The sequence below is a fragment of the Hemitrygon akajei genome, chromosome 7 (assembly GCF_048418815.1).
Source record: "Hemitrygon akajei chromosome 7, sHemAka1.3, whole genome shotgun sequence".
In the NCBI taxonomy this organism is placed as follows: Eukaryota; Metazoa; Chordata; class Chondrichthyes; order Myliobatiformes; family Dasyatidae; genus Hemitrygon; species Hemitrygon akajei.
The window spans coordinates 94,351,392-94,376,436 of NC_133130.1; the positions used below are offsets into that span (position 1 = coordinate 94,351,392).

General features: G+C 40.8%; 1 protein-coding gene across 1 annotated transcript in view; it reads right to left on the reverse strand.

The window, feature by feature from the left end:
- Nucleotides 1-25,045, reverse strand: part of adgb (androglobin) — a 219,124-nt gene that overhangs the window by 168,653 nt on the left and 25,426 nt on the right. The window contains exons 5-8 of the mRNA XM_073051468.1: nt 22,163-22,363; nt 11,019-11,158; nt 8,103-8,189; nt 4,144-4,337 (exon numbers count right to left, since the gene is read on the reverse strand). Coding sequence (XP_072907569.1) covers nt 4,144-4,337; nt 8,103-8,189; nt 11,019-11,158; nt 22,163-22,363 — 622 coding nt within the window. The remainder of the gene's footprint in view (nt 1-4,143; nt 4,338-8,102; nt 8,190-11,018; nt 11,159-22,162; nt 22,364-25,045) is intronic.

Genomic DNA, 25,045 nt, shown 5'->3' on the forward strand with positions numbered 1-25,045 from the left:
CATCCAGTTGGCAAGCAACCAATAAATAAACTTCAAAGCCCACATCAATGAGCAAGACTTCCCAGCACTCACTATCTGCCTTTTCTGTGTTTTCTGATGCATTTATTTACTCCATTGCCATCTTTCAAATGTACGTTGTAGCCACCAGAGATATCAGATGGTGGGATGTGATCTGAAGCATAAAACCTAATGCAGAAGGAGCTGTGTATTTAGGTATTCCTGAAATGGGGATATTGAAGATGTTGATATCTACAGCTTCATGATAAACATGATTTCAATGTCATTCTGATAGTATCACACCATTGCTTCCCTTCTTTATTCTCTGTCATGAACCTTGCGGCCTCAGTGGCTTATCACAGCGCATTCAGCCACTAGTGTTCTTGAGCACCTGCATTTACTAATCATTATCTTAACCAGAGCCATTAAGTCCTTGTACTTTTGGTTTAATCTTGTCAAGTTAATTGTGACTGGTATGTGTTCCCTGCATTCTATGATTATTTAAAGAGGAATCTCATTTAGTTCCTGAGTGGAATCATTGTGTTGGGGAGAATGAGTTTTCCTACGGAGTCACTCAATCTCTCCTCTGAGGATCTGTTGGCTCTTCTTTCCATCTCTTCATGGGGATCTGCTGTTCCGATACTCCTGGATCGAGTTGTGAGCCTGCTCTTAGGTTGAAGTGGTGCTGGCGACCCCCATGACAGAGTAAGCCTGCCATTCCGGTCCACGAAGAGCACACTGTGCTATTCTCTGGACACACCTGAACATTAAGCCACTGAGGAGTGAAATAAGGAAATAGCAAGCAACATTCCATCTCAACTTTGCCACCTGAATTCTCAGCCACATGCTCTTCTTCTGTTACTCATCTATCCAGTTATATTCAATCAATATATTGTTACAATCAAGGATTTCATTGGCAAGATGATAGTTGTGACAATAGGAAGAAGAGCATGCAATGTCTAATCTCTGGCATGCCATGAACCAATGCCATTAAGCAAGGGGTCCATGGACCCCAGATCGCAAATGTCTAATTTAAGGGAAAGATGATGAATAAGCATCACATTCATAAAAGTGCATTAAAAGCCATATCTAGTCTAGGAGAAGAGTAAACCATCTTTACTGCTAAAAGCTAAAGAGGACATAACATTGCTTTGCAACACACAAAATGCTGGAGGAACTCAGCAGGACGTGCAGCATCTATGAAAAAGAGTATAGTTGACATTTCAGGCTGAAACCCTTCAGCAGGACTGGAGAAGAAAAGATGAGGAGACAGAGTTAGAAGTTGGGGGGGGGGAAGGAAAAATAAGTGAAACCAGAAGGGGGAGGGGTGAAGTAAAGAGTGAGAAAGTTGATTTGTGAAAGAGATACAGAGCTGGAGAAGGGGGAGTCTGATAGGAGAGGACAGAAGGCCATGGAAGAAAGAAAATGGGAAGGAGCACCAGAGAAAGGTGATGGGTAGATAAGGAGGTAAGGTGAGAGAGGGAAAAAGGGATGGGGAATGGTGAAGGTGGAGGGGCATGACCAGAAGTTTGAGAAATCGATGTTCGTACCATCAGGTTGGAGGCTACCCAGATGGAATATAAGGTGTTGTTCCTCCAACCTGAGTGTGGCCTCATTGTGAGGAGGCCACGGAGTGACATGATGGAATGGGAATGGGAAGTGGAATTAAAATGGGTGGCCACTGGGGATTCTGCTTTTCCTGGCGGATGGCGTGTAGGTGCTCAGCAAAGCGGTCTCCCAATCTACGTTGGGTCTCACTGATATACAGGAGGCCACACCGAGAGCACTGGATACAGTAGATGACCCCAACAGACTCACAGGTGAAGTGTCGCCTCACCCTAGAAGGACTGTTTGGGGCCCTGAATGGTTGTGACGGAGGAGGTGTAGGGGCAGATGTAGCACTTGTTCATAAGTGCTAGGAGAAGATCAGTGGGAAGGTACGAATAGAAAATGGAGTCGCATAGGGAGCAATTCCTGCAGAAAGAGGGGCGGAGGGAAAGATGTGCTTCATGGTGGAATCCCGTTGGAGATGGCAGAAGTTAGGGAGAATTATGCGCTGGATGCAGAGGCTGGTGGGCCGTTAGGTGAGGAACCCTATCCCTGGTAGGGTGGTGGGAGGATGGGGTAAGGACAGACGTGCGGAAATGGAAGTGATACGGTTGAGGGCAGTGTTGATGGTGGAGGAAGGGAAGCCCCTATCTCTGAAGAAGGAAGAATAAAAAACCTTATCCTGAGGCAGAGACAGAGGAATTGCGAGAAGGGGATGGCGTTTTTACAAGTACCAGGGTGAGAAGAGGTATAGTCCAGGTTACTGTAAGAATCAGTGGGTTTATAATAGACAGCAATAGATAAAGCTGTCTCCAGAGATAAAGACAGAGAGATCAAGAAAGGGGAGGGAGGTGTTGGAAATGGACCAGGTAAATTTGAGTGCAGGGTGGAAGTTGGAGGCAAAGTTAATGATGTTGACAAGCTCTGCATGGGTGCAGAAAGCAGTACCAATGCAATTGTTGATGTAGCAAAGGAAAAGTTGGGGAGTGACACCAGTGTAGGCTTGGAACATAGACTGTTTCACATAGCCAACAAAGCATTGCTTTACCTGGATTGAATTAGGTCAACTGAAACAAATATCTGGGCTATTTGTAGCAGTGAGTGATCTAGATGCCTGACTGAGCTTCAGTCTTTGGGACACTGCTTTGAGTGGTTAATAGCAAACACTCGCCATCAATCAACATACGACTGTAACCAGAAGCAAGAATGAAGTTAGCTGCAGTTCCTCGTCATCACTCCACTCTTTCCCTAATAACAGTTTCTAGTGACTTTATCCAAAGAGTATGATAACACCCTTATTAAGCCAGTCCTGAAACATCAGCTTGATATTTGAAGCAGAATAAACACAATGGCATTCAGTACACACTGAAAATGTACATGTTGTGTTATAGGTCCAGAGCTTTGAAGAGATGGAAAGCAGGAAATATTTTAACATTGGATAACTGTACTGTATTATTAAACTGAATACATTGAGTGAACAGTTTCCAGTTTTTATGTTGGGTCCTCCATGTGTGATATCCATTCAGATAAGCAATGAGATCAAACAAATGCAATGCTCCTTGTAACATCATGCCCAAAACTCATTTGTTTATAATTGATCGTGTTTTTTTAGTTTATTTCATTCTTAGCAGCTTCTCAATGTTTCAGAATGTCAAACATTGAAAAACATTAACAGTGTTAACAGATATTAAAGCTGAGTGAAGTTTTGCCATCTGTCAAATTTTTGTCAAAAATTTCTAGAAGAGTACTGTGGGTGTAGTGTGTCTCAACCTACCCAATAACATTGTTTGAGGTCCAGCAATAGCTTCAAGACCATCTGCACCAGTAATATTAGGCTTCCAGATCTAGAATCATGCAGAGGAAGGAGTAATGTGGAAACCAATTTCAGGCAGTAAATCTTACTCAGGAAAATCCATGCCAGTGTGCCTGTCACCTTCATTAAAAGTACTGCTGGAGAAATATTATTATAAAAATGCATTCTTCAGTGGAGCATTGGAAATGTAAATACTAATGCTGAAAGAGCATTGTTAACATTATGAAATTAAAATATAAAACCCCCAAAAATGTTACATGCATTCAGCAACAAAGTGCATTTAATTGCATTGTTAACATTACAAGTAGTTGAAGGTCCTGCGGAGTGTTGTGATAAAATATGACACTAAGCAACAATTAGAACAGGGAACTAAAAGTTTGGTGAAACAGGTTAGATTTACATTGCAACTTAAAGAAGGAGGTGCCAAAGCCAAAAATCCCATTCCTTAAGTAGAACCTCCAATGGCGGATTAATGCTCTTGTGAAGCAAGAAACATGAAGGAAGCATGGGGGAAACAGAACATTAGAATAAAACAATTTTTGTGTTAGAATACAGACAACATAATTATAGATGAATTAAAGATTTCAGAGGACAGAAATTGACAGGTCAGCCAGAAGGCTACTACAACATCCTGAAAGCAACAAAGCATTGATAAAGGTTCAATCAACAAGGGAACAAAGGGCAATGACGAAATTGGAAATAAAAAAAGATGGAATACATGGTCTTTGTGATGGGATCAGAAAATCATTCAGCTGGGAACTTTTTTAAAAAAAGAATGACTGTACCTTTAACAACTTTTTCTGCTGGTTTGTTGACGGCACTATCTATCTTTGCCTCATGGTCTTTTTTATCATTTTCTGCATCTGCTAAATTGGCCCCATCTGCAATCTTTTCCTGACTTACGTATTCCTGATTTGTCAAACTAAAATCTGGTAGAATTGTCTTCAGAAAGGACCAGGTTTTTTCAGATTCTTCAGATCTGGAAGGTACAGCAAAAGACCAAATTGTATTGTTTACAAATATCTTCTCTTGTTCATAATGACATTCATGTATTAAAGTATAAAATGCAAAAATGTATTGCTGGCTTTTGTAAAGGAGGTACAAAAAAACTAATTAAAGATATAAAATATTAATTCAAATAATATTTCAGTTATCCTACCAGACATATAACTACATAAAATCAGTCACTGTACTATAACAACAGCCAAAGAATGTCTACAAAAAGCCCCTTAAGTTTAACAAGAATGATTCACTATTCACACAAAATGCTGGTGGAACACAGCAGGCCAGGCAGCATCGATAAGGAGAAGCACTGTCCTGACGAAGGGTCTCGGCCCGAAACATCGACAGTGCTTCTCCTTATAGATGCTGCCTGGCCTGCTGTGTTCCACCAGCATTTTGTGTGTGTTGTTTGAATTTCCAGCATCTACAGATTTCCTCGTGTATGATTCACTATTGTTTTTTTAATTAATTTATGGACCAAGGGCAACATTGGCAAGCCTTGATTTACTGCCCATTCCCAGCTTCCTTGAGCAGTGATGGTCATCTTTTCGAACTGCTGTAGTCCTTCTGGTGAAGACATGCCCAAGGTTTTGTTGAGCAGGAAGTTCCAGGATTTAAACCCAGCTATGGTGATGTAATTCCAAGTCTGGAAAGCAAACATCCTGGAAGGGAATCAGTATGTCATGGTTTTTCGTGCTCACATCATGCTAGCCCTTCTTGATGGCAAAGGTTGTGAGTTTGAGACTTGCCATCAAACTAACCGCAGCAAGCATCTGCAGTGCACAGAGCTATGGTGCTTCAGTTAAGAAGGAAGTGAAGATATAGGATGGGGGATAGGTACTAATTTGTTTTTTAAAGTTGCTTCAGGCAAATAGAGAATTTTCCATCACACTCTGGCCTTCTGGAATCATTATGACACAGAAGGATATCAATTACCTGATCAAATCCATGTTGGTTCTTTTTAGTTAATTCTCCTGCTTTTTCCCTTGTTTTACATACTTTTTTCCATTAACTACGAATGCACTTCCCTTTGAAAGCTGAGATTGACTGTTTCTACCACACCAATTGGCAATGATTTCAGATCATAATGTCTGTAACAAAGATATTCTTTGCAGATGTAGAAAGGCTTTGGAGAATCAAATACAGAATCACTTGTGGGATGTTTTGGTTCAGACCTGTTCCTATGACACAGTGTTTGCTTAGCTCATCCAGTAAATTTTTATTTGTCAATGACAAATTGACAAACCAGGAAATTGACAACCATGTACTCAAGGATGGTAATGCCATTTAATATCAAAGGTTGGTCACAATGTTTGCTGAAAATAGTCATTGCCTGATATGTGGAATTGAAGAAGGAATCTCTGGGAGTCATAAGATGTTTGTATAGATGTAATCTAGAGGGTGACTGGGCCCTACATGAAAGACAGATTCAGAGTGCAGTCCAAACACACAAATTCCTCTAACATGCACCACTTACTACTTCTCAGACCATGCCTGAATGAATTGCTGCTTGCAAAGATACTTCATTTCTAGTGGAGCTATGAGTAGAACTGAATATTGTGCATGAGCAAGCAGTTCTGGTTTTGACCTCAAGATGGAAGCTGTTTGGGCTGAGACATTGTCCAAAGGAAAATCTTACAAAGGTGTCCTAGACTTTCAACAACTACAACTATGTTTCTTTGTGTAAGATATATCTAAATCCAACGAAGAGTTTTCCCTTTAAATAATAATAATAAATACCCTAGTGACCTTGAGTGGGAAATTCTTTCATTCCAGTAGCAACATTTAAAAACACACTTAGCAGTGTGCAGACTTAACTAATAATAAAGTACAGAATAATAATATACACAATAATAAGTTGCCAATCTGCAATAATAATGTACAAAATAATAAAGCAGAGACTATTGTACTATAATGTGTGTTCTCCTGTCGCATAGAGATGAACTGTTGTATATGCTTATTGCATTTGGTAGGAAAGGTTTTCTGTAACAATCCTTGTTAAAGTGGAGCAGAATGAGCCTGTTCGAAAGGGTGCTCCACTGCTTATTCAGTAGGTCATGGAAAGGATGTGCCAGATGGTCCATAATGGATAACATTTTGTTTAGTGACCTCCTCTTCACCGCTAACTGAAAGTGTCCAGGTTGTAGCCAAGGACTGATCCAGCCTTTCTGATGAGTTTATTTAGTCTTTTTGCATTACCAGTGCCAAGGATGCTCCCCCAACATAAAGCTGCGAAGGACACTGCACTCACTACAACAGACTGGTAAAAGATCTCCAGCATCCTGCTGCACACATTGTAGGATCTCAGCTTCCTTAGAAAGTAGAGTCTGCTCAGCCCCTTCTTGCAAACAGCCTTGGTATTGGTTTTCCAGTCAAGTCTGTTGTCAAGGTGAACACCCAAGTATTTGTTCTCCTCCACCACCGCAACATCTTCTCCCAGAATGTATATAGGAGTCGACACAGTCTTCTTCCTCCTAAAATCAATCACCATCTACCTGGTTTTGTCCACATTCAGCAGTAGGTGATTCCTCCCCCACCATTCCACAAACTTGTCTACCATAATCCTCTGTACTCCAACTCCTGCCCATCTCTGATACACCCAACCACCGAAGAGTCACCAGATAACTTCTGCAAGACTTAGATTTGTACTGAAAGTCTGAGGTATACAGTGTGAACAGAAATGGAGACAGGAAAGTCCCTCATGGCACTTCAGTGCCACTCACCACGATCTCAGACAGAGAACTACCCAGCCATACAAACTGGGGTCTATCTGTCAGGTGGTCAGTATTCCAGGAGACAGCGGATTTGACTACGCCCACCTTTTGCAGTTCCTTGTTCAGAAGAAGTGGCTGAATTGTATTGAAGGCACTAGAGAAATCAAAAAAGTGATTCTCATAATGCCACTAGCATCATCCAGGTGGGAGTGAGTTCTCTGCAACAAGTAGATGGCATTATCCATTCCTACATGAAGTTGGTAGGCAAACTGTAGAGGGGCCAATGAAGATCTCACCTGCGGTCTAAGATAAGTCAGGACCAGTCTCTCCAGCACCTTCATCACATTAGATGTGAGGGCAATTGGTCTGTAGTCATTAAGTTTAGATGGAGTGGCTTTCTTGGGTACAGGAACCAAACAGGAAGTCTTCTATAGCACCGGTATCTTTTCCTGACTCAGACTCAGATTGTAAAGATGCTACAAATACCAGATAGCTGGCTTGCACAGGCCTTCAGTACTCTGTGGCTGATACCGTCCGGTCCAGCAGCATTACCTTGATGTAGTCTCTCCAGCTGTCTCTTAACCTGACCTGCAGTCACAGTCAGGTAGGGGAGGGTGATCATCCCATGGAGGTAGGCTACTCCAAAGTTGAGGGTTTGGAGAGGGAGGGGTGGAGGGATACTCATTAATCAGTTTTACCAAGTTTCTTTGATGCCATACTTGATCAAATGTTGGCTTGATTTTAAGGAAAATCAGTCTCACCTCACCTTTGAAATTATACTCCATTTTCCAGCTTTTAACACTGAGCCAAAGAATGTGGTACTAGATGGCTGAATGCATAACATGATGGGTGGAATAAGGAAAGAGATGATCTGTACCCAGCTTTGAAGGGCAAGATAATTTTAAATTGTGTGCCCTGAAATTGTTGTCATAAGTTATTTCAATTTAATGACATGCCCACTTCAAATGTTAAATATACACTGAGGTTAAGTTGGACACCTCCAAGTCAATCTTTTCAGTGGTACATACCGGAGTGGGATGATTTCAGGACGCCAACCAGTAAGAGCATGCAAAACTGTGAAGTCCCCCAGTTCCTTTCTTCCTGTAGTAATCATGCTATTAACATAAAATAGTGGGATTACAAAAGTGCACTGCTTAAGTGTCTTATAGAAGGGATCATGCTGAGCAAACCTGACCATAGTATTTCCCATGTTACAACAGTCACTATAATTGAAATTAATGTTCTGAGGTTCTGCAAGAGGCTACTAAAAAGAATAGCTCTTTCAGCTTTCTTTTGAAACATTGTTTTTGATATCTGTTCTACTTTACTTTTTTGGCTTGGGATATATTTTTGGTTTGTGCGTCTTAGGTTTTGCAGGCTGTCAAAGGAATCCCACTTGGCCCATTTCCCACCTATTTCCTTGTAATTCTCCCACTAGCTACCTACACTAGCTTGCATTTACAGTGACTGATTAACCTACAGTATATCTTTGGGATGTGGAAGGACACCAGTGCATTCAGGGAAAGCACTATGTTTGCACACGGGACTCAAGACCAGGATGGAACCCAGGTCACTGGGACTATACAGCAGTAGTTCTAACAACTGCAATACTGTGCCGCCTCAAGACTATCCAGACAACATTGAAGATGGGGTCAAATCCATTTCACTGGGTTGTGCAACAGCAGCACTACTTGGAGTGTCACAGTGCCACTCCCCATTCAGGTATACTTTAGTGTAATGTAATTTAGCTACTCTTTAAGGTATATATTTTTTCCCCAAACATTTCTTAGTTTCCAAACAAACTGTTGTATGTTATAGTGTTGAAACTGTCACAACCAAGTTGAACTATTGCAAGATTAAACATGTAGCAGTATACTCCAGAACCCAAGGAAGAACTAACAACTTGAGGCAGTGTCTAAGTAAACCGAAAAGTCTTGATGTAGCATGTCTAAACAAGCCAGCTCTTGCCAAACAGGATTCTCGCAGAATTGTTTCAATCTTTAACCACAAAATAATCCATCATGTAGCAGTATGATTATTATCAGATCAACGACATTCTTAAACAAAAGCAAAATTATGCAGATACTGCAAATGTTCAGCAGGTTTGGCAATTTGTTTGGAGAGAGTCAGCATTTCATCAGGAGGAGGATGAAGTAAGTTTTAAGCTACAAAAGATTTGGGGTGGAAAGGAGAACAAAAAAATCTGCTATAAGAGCTGAAGGCAGATGAGACCTAAATGTCAGAAAGATTAACTGTAAAAGCTGGAAGAAAATGATAATGCAAGTCTGCAAGACGTATAAATGTATAATGTATTACTGTGTCACATTACTAGAAAAAAGTAGAGTGGGGGCAGAAGTGTACACCTTGGAAATGCTGACCGCCTGAAATGTAATTGTTCAATGTAACCCTGAGTGCCAAAAGCAACATTGTGCCCAGAGGATGAGGTGCTACTTAGTGCTCACACTCAACCACAACACATTCACTCAATTTTCTTTTGGTCTCGGACGTTGGAAAAATCTTATGTAAAACATTTGACTTCCTCCATCTTAAGCAATCTGCCTTGTGACAACTCTAAAATACATATTGGGGCTGTAGATAATGGTTGAACCAAATTATATTGGCACTATCTGAGCTTGGGTATTTCAAGATGCTTTGTCATGATGTATGAATTTCTGGAAAGATTGATGCAAGTAAGTACCTTATCAGGTCATTTTGCAGAGCAGGTAAAAGTTGACCACTATTATGTGGTGTTGGACTATTATCAATACATGTCAGATATTGTCAACCACCTCATTAGTGTATCCTATCCCTATTCCTTTCTCCTTCATGAGTTAATGTGGCTCCCCCTTAGAAATGCTCCATCCATTCCAGGTGGTAGTGAGATCCACATGTTCAATATGGTCAATCATTGAGCTATGCAGCATGGAAAATAGACACTTCATCCTAACTCATCCATACCAACCAAGTTGATTATCTGAGCAAGGCATATTTAACTGCATTATCCCTCTAAATCTTTCCTATCCTTGTGCCAGTCTAAATATCTCTTAAATGTCATTATAGTAGCCATCTCTCACTTCCTTTCGCAGATTGTTCCATATATATTCTGTACCACTCTCAGTATAAAAAAAAGGTCTCTTTTAAATATTTCTCCTCTTGCTTTAAACTATGCCCTTTTAGTTTTGGGCTTCACTGCCATTGGAAAAAGTTGGTGGCTATTCATCTAATCTATGCCCTTCATGATATTATTATAACTTGCATATGGTCACCTCCCAGTTTCCTACACTCTAAGGAAAAAAGTCCTTGCTTATCCAGTTTCTCCTTATAACTCATACCCTCCAGTCTCAGTAACATTCTGCTGAATCTTTGTGCACCCTTTCCAGTTTAACGACTTAGTAAAAAATGCTCACCCTTATTTCTTTGCAGTTTATTAGTGCAAGGGAGAGTTACTAGAATGATACAAGGGACTTCAGTTTTATGGAGACATCAGAGCAGCTAAGATTGTGCTCCTTACCACAGAGGTGATTAAATAAAGTAAGTAGTTGAGAAAATGGTAGAAGGTCCATCAAACAGGGTACAAAATTTAAGTCACTTAAAGAAATTAGTGTTTTTAATATATACAGCAAGCTGCCACAATGAAGAATTGAAAGCAGGTTCATCTATAACTTTCAATAGGGCATTGGAAAAAAAGTTAACCAGAAAAAATCTGTAGATATGCAAGAAAGAGCAGGGACTAATTAAATTCTCTGAGAAATAGTACAGATGTGTTAAGTCAAATGGCCTGCCTCTTGGGTTTTATGATTCTAATTGGACCATACAGGTCAGAAAAATGACCAAAGATTTCACATTAGCACCATAAGCAGGAGTGGGAAGGATTTTTTTCCAGGATTAAGCATCTGAACTCATTCATGGAGGATAATAACCATAAAGAAATGATTTTAACATACTCAATGTTTGCAAGCTTAATGAGTGCTTTCGACAGTAGCATTGGCCAGAGCTCCTCCTGACAGGTTGTTGCTGGAAGCAGCAGGTTATCATTTTTGTCGAAGGGCATGGTGTCATCCAGTGTAATCTTGCGCCAGCACCCCTGGGAGGAGACAGGAAAACCAACAGTCAGTAGGAAATTTAGTAAACAGACAAAATCCAATCAGCCCATGCCATTCAGCACAACATATTGCAGCACATCCCTGCTGTGTTGAGATATGCAGCTGATTGACACCAGTAATTAATTTAATGAATAGGACTTGGCACCTAGACTACAAATTTAACTCTGATATTCATCCCAAAACACACTAAATTATTATTAACAATTTGTATCTTATGGAGAATTCACCCTCTGATCACAATGTTTTTATAATTTTGGTCCATTTCTCTGGACCATCACACGTATCCTCAGCAATAGGCAGTCCATTCTATGCCAGCAATTGTAGTTTAAGAGGATAATTACTGTTAACTATTTACCATTTTCCTATAGAAATCAGTGATGTTCATTGGTGAGGCTGGCATTTACTGCTCATTCTGTCCCGAGGGGGCAATTCAACTAATATTCACTCAAACAACTGAAGGATCTGGTAAGTTTCCTCAGGGGGGTAGTTAGGACATAACCACATTAGTTTGTGAGTCAAATGAAGGCCAGAGTGCAGACATACTTTCTTAAAAGATATGCATGAATCATATAGAGGTTAACAGCTTTACAGATGACCTATTTCTTCAACAATATTTCAGCTCAAATTCTAGAGCTAGTTTTATGAAACAGAACAATTCTAACACACGTCTTTTATGTTTTCTACATGATAAAACCTCTTCTGAGCATTGGAATTTATCAAATGTTTGGTGACTGGCACCTTTCCTTCTGGGTGCTCCATGGATATAGCATGCTAATAAACAGAGGCAGCCAGTCATGTTCAGTAACACATGATGGTATTCAATGTACAAATGCATATCACTTTTGGTATTTTCAGCCTTGCTAACATGAATTGTCTGTGCATGGATCACTTATGCATTAGCAAGCCCTCACAGTGAATGCAAAGACTGCTTCAGTGGAACATAATTATGGCCAGGCTGGGCTGCTCATAGATGATTGATTATTAAGTCTGTAACCACTTACAGGTTTGACCCCTCTAAATTATGTTGTGGTTTCCCAATGCTTCCATTTACCACATGATGGACTCCAATAGCCCCATGTCAGTCATGTCCATCCAGGATCCATAACCTGCAACTTCAGTGCAAGCAGAGGGGAGGCAAAATGTGTTATGGGTGTTCTAAAGCTATGAGATTCAGAGGTCAAAAAATTCTATTATGTAGTCCAAAGTTAATAGAAATTTATTGGAAAACTGGTAATTGCTAATCTCTTGATAAACTACTCCACATGTGTCTGTTCCTGGCCAATCACGCAGAGGTGTGCGGTGCTGTCTAACGGCATGCAACAGAAGCTTGGTTGCAGCTTCCACTAAATGCAGTTGTACAGGTGGGCAACTCCTGCAGAAACAGGCAGCTGCAAAGGTGCTCTTTGTCATTCACTTGCTCATTGGTCAAGACCTTCCACGGGATTGTAAGGTCAACTCAAATCCTGCCACCATATGATCGTGGCCCCACTTTTCCCTGAAGATTATTGTAGCCCCTCCTCCTCACTCACCCAATGACTACACATTAACTTTTCCATGAAGACACTAGAGACTGCAGATGCTGGAATCTGGAGCAAAACAAAACAATAACAAGCTGCTAGAGAAACTCAGTGAGTCAAGCAGCATTTGCGGGGGAGAAAGGAAATGTAGATGTTTCAGGTTGAGATCCTCCATCAGTCTAGGAGTAGTTGGGGGGAGGGGGAGACAGATTTAAGAGATGATAGATGTATGGAGAAGGGAGAGGAACGGTGGGCAGAAGGAGCCAGGTGGGAGAAGGATGGAGATGGGAGATGGAGGCAGATGGGTGATAGGTGGAAACAGACAAGGGGGAAAAAGTGACAATAGTTAAGTTTAAGCTTCATCTTGGCATTTCTATAATTTGAATTGTTCAAAGAAATGCTGAAATTGAAGAAATAATTCACCTTAAAGCTCTGAAACCTAATTAACTCACTAATATCTTTTAAGAAAGGTAATCTGCTATCTGGCCATCACCCAGCCCTGCTTGTAAACCAACATACTTGCTTTGTAACTGTCCCTATAAGTACCAGGTTATTGAGAGCAGTTAGGAATGAGCATTAAACTTCCCCATGACAGGCAACTCTTCTTCTCCCAATGACTCTACTCTGCACACTAGAATTGGTAAAGATAAGACCCTTGAACATGTAAATATACATTGAATTTTTCAAAAACTACTACTGATAAATTCTAAATGTGAAGCATAGAAATCCTATCAAACAGTGCAACAGTTAAATGTGTTACCCGTCTTTCCCAGAACTGAAGAACATTGTGACATGTTATCATGTTTATTAGTACAGTATGAACAATCCTGTGGAGTAGGGCAGCCTTTGAATTAGTCAGAAGATAATTGTTCAGTTAGTACAGACCCTCCCTGAATAAAGTAAGGATTCTGTTCTTGAGAACTCTCTGTAGGCTGATTTCTCCCTGAGGCAGAAATATCCATTTTCTACAGTTGCTCATTTGATATTGATGTACATGCACTTATTAAAATTACCATTTCTTCAAATATCTACTCTGACTTTACTCAAAATTAAACCAGTGGAATATATACCGTATCAGTCATTAATGGATATTATGAAGCATATTATTATTACTAACTTGGCAAAAGTTTTAAAAATGCAGTGTGAAATTATACTTTCACAAGTTAGATCATTTGCAACCTGGGGAGCCCTTGTATCTTCCAACTCTTTGACCAATCAGCTTTCCAACCTGTACACATAATCTGCAATATACATTATTCTGGTACTGGATGCAGAGATGCTGAAGATCTCCTCCTGCACTACCATGGACTTGTTTCTAATTATGCTTTTGCACTATCATCTTGCTTTTCAGTCTTTTTCTTCACCATCTTTATAATTAAAGTGCAATTTATATGCGAGTTATACAAAGTATTTTGTGTATTGTCTGAATCTATATGTCTGTGATGCTGCTGCACAGAAGGATTTTATTGTACCTGTACCATGCCGTAATTGTGCATAAGACAATAAACTCAGCTTGGAACTTTGATATATTCAAGCTAAACATTGGAAAAATTAGTAATTCCAATCAGTAATTGCAGTAATCTGGCTTTTTGTTGCAAACAGTTCTATATAAATTTTACTAACAAGAGAGAAATAAAAAGCTTATTCGGTCCTTCAAGGCCTCTTTGTTATTCAGGTACATAGAACATAGAATAGTACAGCACATTACAGGCCCTTCGGCCCACAATGTTGTGCTGACCCTTAAACCCTGCCTCCCATATAACTCCCCCACCTTAAATTCCTCCATATACCTGTCTAGCAGTCTCTTAAACTTCACTAGTGTATCTGCCGCCACCACTGACTCAGGCAGTGCATTCCACGCACCAACCACTGTCTGAGTGAAAAACCTTCCTCTAATATCCCCCTTGAACTTCCCTCCCCTTACCTTAAAGCTATGTCCTCTTGTACTGAGCAGTGGTGCTCTGGGGAAGAGGTGCTGGCTGTCCACTCTGTCTATTCCTCTTAATATCTTGTACACCTCTATCATGTCTCCTCTCATCCTCCATCTCTCCAAAGAGTAAAGCCCTAGCTCCCTTAATTTCTGATCATAATCCATACTCTCTAAACCAGGCAACATCCTGGTAAATCTCCTCTGTACCCTTTCCAATGCTTCCACATCCTTCCTATAGTGAGGCGACCAGAACTGGACACAGTACTCCAAGTGTGGCCTAACCAGAGTTTTATAGAGCTGCATCATTACATCGTGTCTCTTAAACTCTATCCCTCGACTTATGAAAGCTAACACCCCATAAGCTTTCTTAACTACCCTATCTACCTGTGAGGCAACTTTCAGGGATCTATGGACATGTACCCCGAGATCCCTCTGCTCCTCCACACTACCAAGTATCATGCCATTTACGTTGTACTCTGCCTTGGAGTTTGTCCTTCCAAAGTGTACCACCTCACACTTTTCCGGGTTGAACTCCATCTGCCACTTCTCAGTCCACTTCTGCATCCTATCAATGTCTCTCTGCAATCTTCGACAATCCTCTACACTATCTACAACACCACCAACCTTTGAGTCGTCTGCAAACTTGCCAACCCACCCTTCTACCCCCACATCCAAGTCATTAATAAAAATCACAAAAAGTAGAGGTCCCAGAATACCATAACTAATCTGTACCTTAGCTCCATTTACCTACTTTTGCTCCAGATTTTTTTTATTCAACCTTTAAATTTACAGCGAATTTATTATGTGTTGTGAGATGCCATGATAGAGGTTCCACATCACTGCAAGTCAAGGTGGTAGTTATTTTACTTTTATCTTCAAAGATTCAATCTGTGTTGGTTCCTTCAGGTTTTTAAGAAGAGAATTTCTGATATATTTTTACTGACTTTCATGAGGTAAAACATTCCCCATTTTCCTCATATGATTACTTCCCTAGTAGAAGGGAATAATTCCACCCCATCTATTCTATTATAATCCATTTTTAATAGTAATAATTTATATCAGTTTGTTCTTCAATCTCCAGAAGCAACTCAAAGTCAAAAAACCCTTAGATAATCCTGCGTGTAATGTAAGAGAGACATAGGAGTAGAGTCAGGCCATTTGGCCCATCGAGTCTGCTCTGCCATTTCATCATGACTGATGCATTTTCCCTCTCAATCCCATTCTTCTGCCTTCTGCCTGTAACCTTTCATGCCCCGACTATTCAAGAACCTATCAACTTCCGCCTTATATACACCTAATGACCTGGTGTCCACAGCTGCCTGTGGCGACAAATTCTACAGATTCACAACCCTCTAGCTAAAGATATTCCTCCTCATCTCTATTCTAAATGGTCTTCCCTCTATTCTGAGGCTGTGCCCTCTGGTCCTAGACTCCCCCACTACAGGACACATCCTCTCCACATCCAGTTAAGGCCTTTCTCCATTTGATAGATTTCAATGAATGCCCCCCCTCATTCTTTTAAATTTAAATTTCAGCATGTACAAGCCCAGAGTCATCGAACACTCCTCATATGATAACCCTTCCATTCCTGGAATCATTCTTGTGAACCTCTTCTGAACCCTCTCCAATGCCAATACATCCTTTCTTTGACAAGGGGCCCAAAGCAGCTCACAATACTCCAGGTGAAGACTCACCAAAGCCTTATAAAGCCTCAGCACTACACCCTTGCTTTTATATTCTAGACCTCACGAATGAATGCTAACATTGCATTTGCCTTCCTCACCACTGACTTAACTTGCAAGTTAACCTTTAGGGAATCCTGCATGAAAAACTCCGTCCCTTTGTCCCAACACTGATTCCTGCAGAACACCACTGGTTACAGGCAGCTTATTCAGAAATGGCTTCCTTTATTCCCATTCTTTGCTTCTTGCCAATCAGCCAATTCTCTATCCATGCTAGTATCATAACAGATTTGTCAGGCAAGATCTTCCCTTAAGGAAACCATGCTGACTTTGTCCTATTGCATCACATGCCTCCAAGTACCCTGAGACCTCATCCTTAACAATCAACTCCAACATCTTCCCAACCACTGAGGTCAGGCTAACTGGTCTATAATTTTCTTTCTTCTGCCTCCCTTCCTTCTTGAAGAGTGGAGTGACATTTGCAATTTTCCAGTCCTCTGAGGCACGCCAGAATCTAGTGATTCTTGTAAGATCATTACTAATGCCTCCAAAATCTCTTCAGCTACCTCTTTCAGAATCCTGGGGTGTAGTCCGTCTGGTCCAGGTGACATATCTACCTTCATACCCTTTCAGTTTCTCAAGCACATTTCTCTATAGGAATATCATTTGCACTCATTTCTGTGCCCTGAGACTCTTGAACTCTTGAACTTCCAGTATAGTGCTAGTATCTTCCACAGTGAAGACTGATGCAAAGTACCTATTCAGTTCATCTGGCAATTCTTTGTCTCCCATTACTACCTCTCATTTTACAGTGTCTGATATTTACTCTCTAACTCTTTATATATCTGAAAAATTATTTGGTATCTTTATTGATATTATTGCCTGGTTTACCTTCATATTTCATTTTTCCTTCCTAATGGCTTTTTAGTTGCCTTCTGTTAGTTTTTAAAAGCTTCCCTATCCTCTAACTTCCCACTAATCTTTGCTCTATTTTGCTTTATATTATCTTGGTTTCCCTTGTTCAGCCACTGTTGTGTGATCTTGCCTTTAGAGTAATTTATTTTCATTGAGATTTATTTATCCTGTGCCTTTCAAATTGCTCCCAGAAACTCTAGCTATTGCTGTTCTGATGTCAACCTTGCCAGCAGCTCCCTTCAATCAACTTTGGCTAGCTCCTCTCTCATGACTCTGTAATTCCCTTTACTCCACTGTAATACCAATACATCTACCTTTAGCTTCTCCCTTTCAAATGGCAGTATGAACTCTATCATATTATGATTATTTCATCCTAATGATTCCTTTACCTTAAACTCCCTAATCAAATCTGGGTCATTACACAACATCCAATCCAGAATAGCCTTTCCCCTAGTGGGCTCAACCACAAGTTGCTCTAAAAAGCCATCTTGTAGGCATTCTACAAATTCTCTCTCTTGGGATCCAGCATGAACCTAATTTTCCCAATCTACCCATGTATTGAAATCCCCTCATGACAATTGTAACATTGCTCTTCTGACATGACTTTTCTATCAACAGAGCCATGCCTCTGCCTACCAGCCTGACTTGTCAACACAATGTGTATCCCTGTTGAGGGAGACCAGCTATAGAGCTCCCAACTCATGAATCAATGATACCCACAACATCATACCTGCCAATCTCTAATTGGGCAATAGGATCATCAACCTTATTTTGTACAATGCACACATTCAAATATAACAACTACAGTCTTGTATTCATCATCCTTTTTAATTTTGACTCCATGTTCCACTGCAACTCACTCCACTAAATGCTTGTCCTTCCTGACAGTCTCACTACATACTGCTTCACACAGTGGTGCCATGAAAACAACCTCTCCCTCAACGTTGAAAAATCAAAGGAACTGATTGTGGATTACGGGAGGAACGGAGAGAGGCGAGCTCCTATTGACATCGATGTAGTTGAGAGGGTGAGTATTTTCGAGTTCCTCAGTATACACATCAGCGAGGATCTCACCTGGATTGTACATACCAGCTGTGTGGTGAATAAAGCACAACAGGGCCTCTTTCACCACAGATGGCTGAAGAAGTTTGGCATGAGTCCCCAAATCCTCAGGATTTTCTACAGAGGCACCATCAAAAGCATCCTGAGTGGCTGTGTCACTGTCTGGTACAGAAACTGTACTACCCTCAATCACAGGGCACTGCAGAGAGTGGTGAGGACAGCACAGCAAATCTGTGGGTGTGAACTTTCCTCTATTCAGGACACTTTAGCAGCAGGTGCATAAAAAGGGCCCAGAGGATCATCAAGGACTTCAGCCATCCCAACCACAAACTATCTCAGCTGCCTCCATCTGGCAAATGGTACCGCAGCATTAAGACCAGGACCAACAGGTTCCAGGACAGCTTCTTTCACCAGGCCATCAGATTTATCAATACACACTGATCTGATTGCTTATCTGACTGTACATACATGTACACAATCTTAGTGGTTGGGTAATATCCTCCTACATTTCCCTTCCTTATTGCTTGTACATTGCGACACAGATGCAACATAAAGATTTTTACTCCCTCATGTTGTGAGATAAATGTAAGAAATAAAATTCTAATTCTAATCTGCTTATAGACCAGCTTCCCCATCCTCAGCTCGATCACTCCAGTTCCCATCCCTCTGTTAAATTAGTTTAAACTATCCCTAGCTGCTCTAGCAAGCCTGCCTGCATAGATATTAGACCACACCCCCCAGGTTCAGGTGTAACTCATCCCTTTTGTATAGGTGATACTTTACCCAGAAGAGAGCTCAATGATCCAGAAATCTGAAACCTTGCCTCCAGCATCAGTTCCTTAGCTACGCAATCATCCTATTCTTACTGCCACTGGCACGCAGCACCGGCAGCAATCCATAGATTACTACCATGGAGGTCCTGCTTTTCAGCTTTCTACCGAACTTCCTAAATTCTCTCTTCAGGACCTCCTCCCTTTTCCTATCTATGTCATTGGTGCCAATATGTACCAAGACTTTTGGCTGATCACCCTCCCCCTTTAAAATGCCGTGGGTCTGATCTGAGACGTCCCTGACCATGGCACCTTGGAGGCAACGTACCATGTTGATGTCCTTTTCATGTCCTCAGAATCTCATGTCTGCTCCTCTAAATACGGAATCCCCTATCACTACTGCTGCCCTCTTCTTTCCCCCTTCCCTTCTGAGCCAGACTCAGTGCCAGAGACCCAGTCACTGCAGTTCACCTCTCCCAGGTAGCTTGTCTCCCTCAACAATATCAAAAGTGGTGGTATACTTATTATTGAGGGGAATAGCTGCAGGGGTATTCTACATTGGCTGCTCATTTCCTTTCCATCTCTTGACAGTCACCCAGGTACCTGCTTCCTGTAACATGAAATGGTTGTGTAAGTGATCTGTTTATTCATTTTTTCTTATTCCTCTATTTGCTTTTAGATTTCATGCTCACTTTTTGTTACCACTGTTACTCAGAGACACTGGTATGAAGTGCACCATTAAAGACTTTCAATAATATAATAGCCACTTAATGAAGGTTTGTCTTCACATTTTATTTAATCCTTGTGCAGTAGCTAAAACAGCATTGTTAAGTCAAGCAAGAAACAGGATAACCAAAGCAAGCAGGATCATGCAGTTCCTTAATCATGACTCACGCTGCTCTGTTTATTTGATTCTTAGTGAAGCTGATGGATGAGAAATGACACAGCCAAACTCCCAGTTGATTGGCAGTGTTTACTCTAAATGCCGAAGGAGCTTGAGTTTACATCAAACACCCCGAAGCTATGCATCATATCTGCTTTCAAGCAGTAATTTGACTTGGATTACAAAATACAACAAACACTTTGGACTTAGTTGCTAGTTCAGTAATTTGTTCAATTTTAGATTTAATAATATTTAAGATTCCATTGTATGATTGAACTAACCTGTTACATATGAACACCTGCATAGATTTATTCAAATTAACTGAATTTCCACCCTGGATATCTTTGGAGTTGCCTACTATGCCAGTAGGTGGCAATGTAGTGGGGGTTTCAAGGCTTTTGCAAAAAAACTCATTCTGAGGACTTTGGTCATCCTTAAGTGGCAGAAGTGTGGGGTTTCTTCTTGAAACTCCTTGCAGCTGACTGTCTTTCTAGATATGTCAAAAGGATATTAAAAAAGTCAACCACACTGATGTGGGACTGCTCATGAATAGGATGAACAGAGTAGGAAGTACAGCTTTTTCCCCTAAGGTACATAAGCAAACCAGCTGTGTGTTTAAATCAGCTTTGTAGCATTTTTTTTGTATTACACCAGCATTTTATTTCCAGATTTTCAAAAACTGAATTCAAGTGCTCAAACTGATAAGAAGGATTTTAATTTATAACCTCAGGAACAACATAGCCACCACGTTACTATAGACTGTATAATGCACTCTTACTATGTTTTGCCTGTGGCTGTAACTGTCCTATTAAAAATAACTGTTTCAGTATTCATGTAGTTCCATCCCTATGCCACCAGGTGTCAATGTGGAGCAAGGTTTGCAACGGTGTTTTTTTCTCTACTCAAGTGAAATAATTTCTACCTCCAAATGTTCCAACCAATTCTACTACTTTCCACATTACACCAACATTTTCCAATTTAATGTTGTTGTTGGCTATATTCACCTGGTCCAATAATCTCATTTCAGATGACTATTATACTCAATCTTCACTGCTATTCACAGAGCCATACAGAACAGAACCAGGGTCTTTGGCCCACTATGGCTGTGCTAATCACCAAGTACCCACCGTTCTATCTAGCATGTATCTTGTTTACCAGCACCTGGGATGATATTCTATAGAGTATATGTTAGAGCCACAAGCTACTGCCTGTCTAGTAAGCTTGTCTGGAAGGTAAGGACCACTTGATATCCAGGATGAGTTAGCAAACTGAATACAAAATTGACTTGGTAATAGGAAGCAGAGGGTGGCAATGGAGGGTTGATTTTTCCAGATTGGAGGTTTTGACCAATGGTGCATCACAAAGTTTGGTGTTGTCACCTTTATTGTTTGTTGTTTATATTAATAATTTGGATGAAAATGTAGATGGCATTATTAGCCAGTACGTAGATGACACCAAAACTGGTGGATAGTGACAAGGGTTCTCTAGGGTTACCAAGGAATATACTGTAAAACTACTGGAAAAGTGGGCAAGGGCATGGCAGGTGCAGTTTAACTCAGACAAGTGCAAGGTGATGCATTTGGGAAGTTAAACCAGGGCAGGATATATACAGTGAATTAGCAGATCCCAGAAGGGGGTTGCTAAACAGAGACCTTGGGATGCAAGTACATAGTTCCCTGAAAATGACAGCACAAGTAGACAGGTGGTGAGGAAAGCAAATGGCATGCTTGCCTTCACCAGCCAGGGCATTGAGTATAAGAGTTGGGACATTATATTACAATTGTACAAAAAGTTGGTTAGGTCATATTTATACTACTCTGTGTGTTTCTGGTCAGAACACCATATGGAAAGTGTGATTAAACTAGAGAGGTGTAGAGAAGATTCACAAAGATGTTACCTGGATTTGAGGACTGGATAGGCTGGATCAGCGAAGTAGGCTGAAAGGTGAAATGACAGAGGTACAAAAAATTATGATAGATGTAGGATGAGCAGAGACGCAGTATCTGTTTCCCAAGGTAGTGGTGTCCAGATAACGGAGGCCGCCTGCATCCAAACCTGAAAGCTACAGATGTGGGATAGCCACACTTTGCAGTTTAGGCTGAGGCATCAGGCCAGTAGGTCTTGCCCGATTAGTAAGCTTGCTTTCTAACTGCAAGATCAAAATCTTAATACTTAAAATGAAGCACTCAGTTGTAAGTCTATAGAAAATTCAAACCAAACTCTTACCATCCAGAACAGCCTCACAATGTATTTTCCATGGCTATTGTAGAGAGGCAGGTGCCCCTTCACAGCTTTACAAAGAGCATAAATGTGTTCCCAGGGCTTCCAGGAGGATCCCGTTTCTTCCAGCAAGTTTTTGTTGTCTAATGTAAGACTTAGATAGGTGTTCCACAGCATTGTGATTTCACTGATAATCCATCGCATCAACTGATAAACAATAAAACAGAACAAATCATTTCGAGTGTTTTAAAATGACAATGCACTTCCGGAGAGAACTGGCGATGCCTTCACTTATAAAACCCACTCCTTTACTTCCTAGTTTTATTTTATTTTCTCACTTGCAGACCCCAGTCAGTTTGGATTGGCAACAACATCTCCTCCACAATCTCCATCAGCACAGATGCACCACCAGGCTGTGTGCTTAGCCCCCTGCTCTACTCACTTTACATTAACGACTGTGAGGCTAAGCACAGCTCTAATGCCATATTTAAGTTTGCTGATGACACTAGGGTTGTTGACTGAATCAAAGGTAATGATGAATCAGCATATAGGAGGGAGTCTGGAAAGATTGCTGCGTCATAACAGCAACTTCTTACTCTTATGTCACCTAGACCAAAGAGCTGTCTATTGATTTTGAGGAGGAAACCAGAGGTCCATGAGCCAGTCCTCAATGGGGGAAGCAGAGGTGGAGAGGGTCAGCAACTTTAAATTCCTTGGAGTTATCAGTTCTCAGGACCTGTCCTGGGCTCAGCACTTAAGTGCAATTATGAAGAAAAGCACGGCAGCACTTCTGCTTCTTCGGAGCTGGTGGAGATTTGGCATAACATCTAAAACCGGCAAACATCTAAAGATGTGTAGTGAAGAGCATATTGGCTGGCTGCATCACAGTCTGGTGTGGAAACACCAAAATCCTTCAATGGAAAAATCCTACAAAAAGTAGTGAATGTGGCCCAGTCCTTCACAAGTAAAGCCTTCCCCACCCTTGAGCACATCGACATAGAAAAGCAACATCCAAGATCAGGGACATACACAACCCAGGTCATGCTCTTTTCTCGCTGCTGTCATCAGGAAGAAGGTACAGGGTCCCCAGGATTCACTTCACCAGGTTCAGGAACAGTTATTAACCCTCAACCATAATGCTTTAGATCCAGAGAGATCTTCACTCACCCCAACATAGAACTGTTCCCATAACCTACGGTCTCAATTTCAAGGACACTTCATTTCACATTCTCAATATTTATTATTATTATTTCTTTTTTACTTTTGTATTTGCAGAGTTTGTTGTCTTTTGCACATTGATTGTTTGTCTGCCCTGTTGGGTGCAGTATTTCACTGATTTTATTATGGGTCTTGAATTTACTGAGTATGCCCATAAGGAAATGAATCTCAGGGTTGTATATGGTAACATATATGTATGTACTTTGAAAATAAATTTACTTTGATTTACTTTGAACTTTGAAGTAAATGCCTTTCTCATAAAATTATAGATTTCTAAGCCTGTAAGAGGAGTTACCGAAAATTTTGTACTGTAAATGGCACGGGTAAAATGCTATACAAAATCATGCAGATTTTAATGTTAATATCAACTTTTGTCAAGCTATCATGAACTGTTTCTGGAAGCATTAAGGTGAAACAAATATTAAAATATCTCACTTGTTTAAAAACATTCTTGCGTTTTAAGATACAATCGGAAAAACTGCTGTAGAGCTCCTCCCCATACTTCCTGAAGTTGAACTTATTGTAAAAGATATTTTTGTCATGTGTCTTGCAGCAGCAGAAGGAACAGACAAGATGCCAGAGTTAAATGAGGAAGAGAGAAGACGAGGTAAATGGGACTTTGGAAAGAGTCTTACATAAATATTGAGCCCAGGTATATATAGCTAGGGCGGCAATGACTTTTGCACAATACTGTCATAATTATATGTACTGCACTGTACTGTTGCCGCAAAAACCCCCCACAAATTTCATGACTTATGTGAGTAATGATAAACCTGATTCTGATATGAGTCTCTATTGTGGACTAAGAGTGCAAGGGGACAGGAAGAAGGGAATCATGGTTGGGGAAGGTGGAAGGAAGCGGGGGAGCAGGAAGCACAAGAGAGACATTCTGTAGTGATCACCAGATCAATAGTTTGCAATCAAGTGACCTTGCCTAGTGTCCCAGGGCTGGGTATGTCTGCAACTGTGCCAACCCCCTGCCCCCGACACTCCTTCTTTGCTACCTGTCCCACACCCCTCCCTTGGTTCTCCACCCTTGCTATTCCTAACATTCTTTGCTCAGATTTACAATCTCGCTCTCCACTCCATGCACATGCACACATACAGCACTGTGCAAAAGTCTTAGGCACCCAAGTTATATATACGTGCTTAAAATATTTGCACTAGTACACTGTACCAGAGATTCATTTTCTTGTGGGCATTCACAGTAGATGCGAAGAAACCCAATAGAATTAGTGAAAAGCTACACACAAAGATTGACAATCACCCAATATGTAAAAGATAGCAAATTGAGCAAATACAAAAATAAAAATAAACTAATCAATACATTAAAAGCAAACAAATGAAAAAATAAATAAAATTTCCCAATATTATTTATTTGTCTGTTTCTTATGTATTGAATCCTTGAAAGTCAGTCCATAGGTTGTGGAATAAGTTCTGTGTTTGGGTGAGTGAAGTCAACCACACTGATTCAGGAACCCAATGCTTGAGGGTAATAACTGTTCCTATTCCTGGTGGTATGGGACTTGAGGCTCCTGTACCCCCTTCCTGCTGGCAGCAATGAGAAGAGAGCATGGCCTGGATGGTGGGGGGCCTTGATAATGGATGCTGCTTTCCTGCTACAGTGCTCCTTGTAGATGTACTCAATGGTCAGGAGGGCTTTACCTGTGA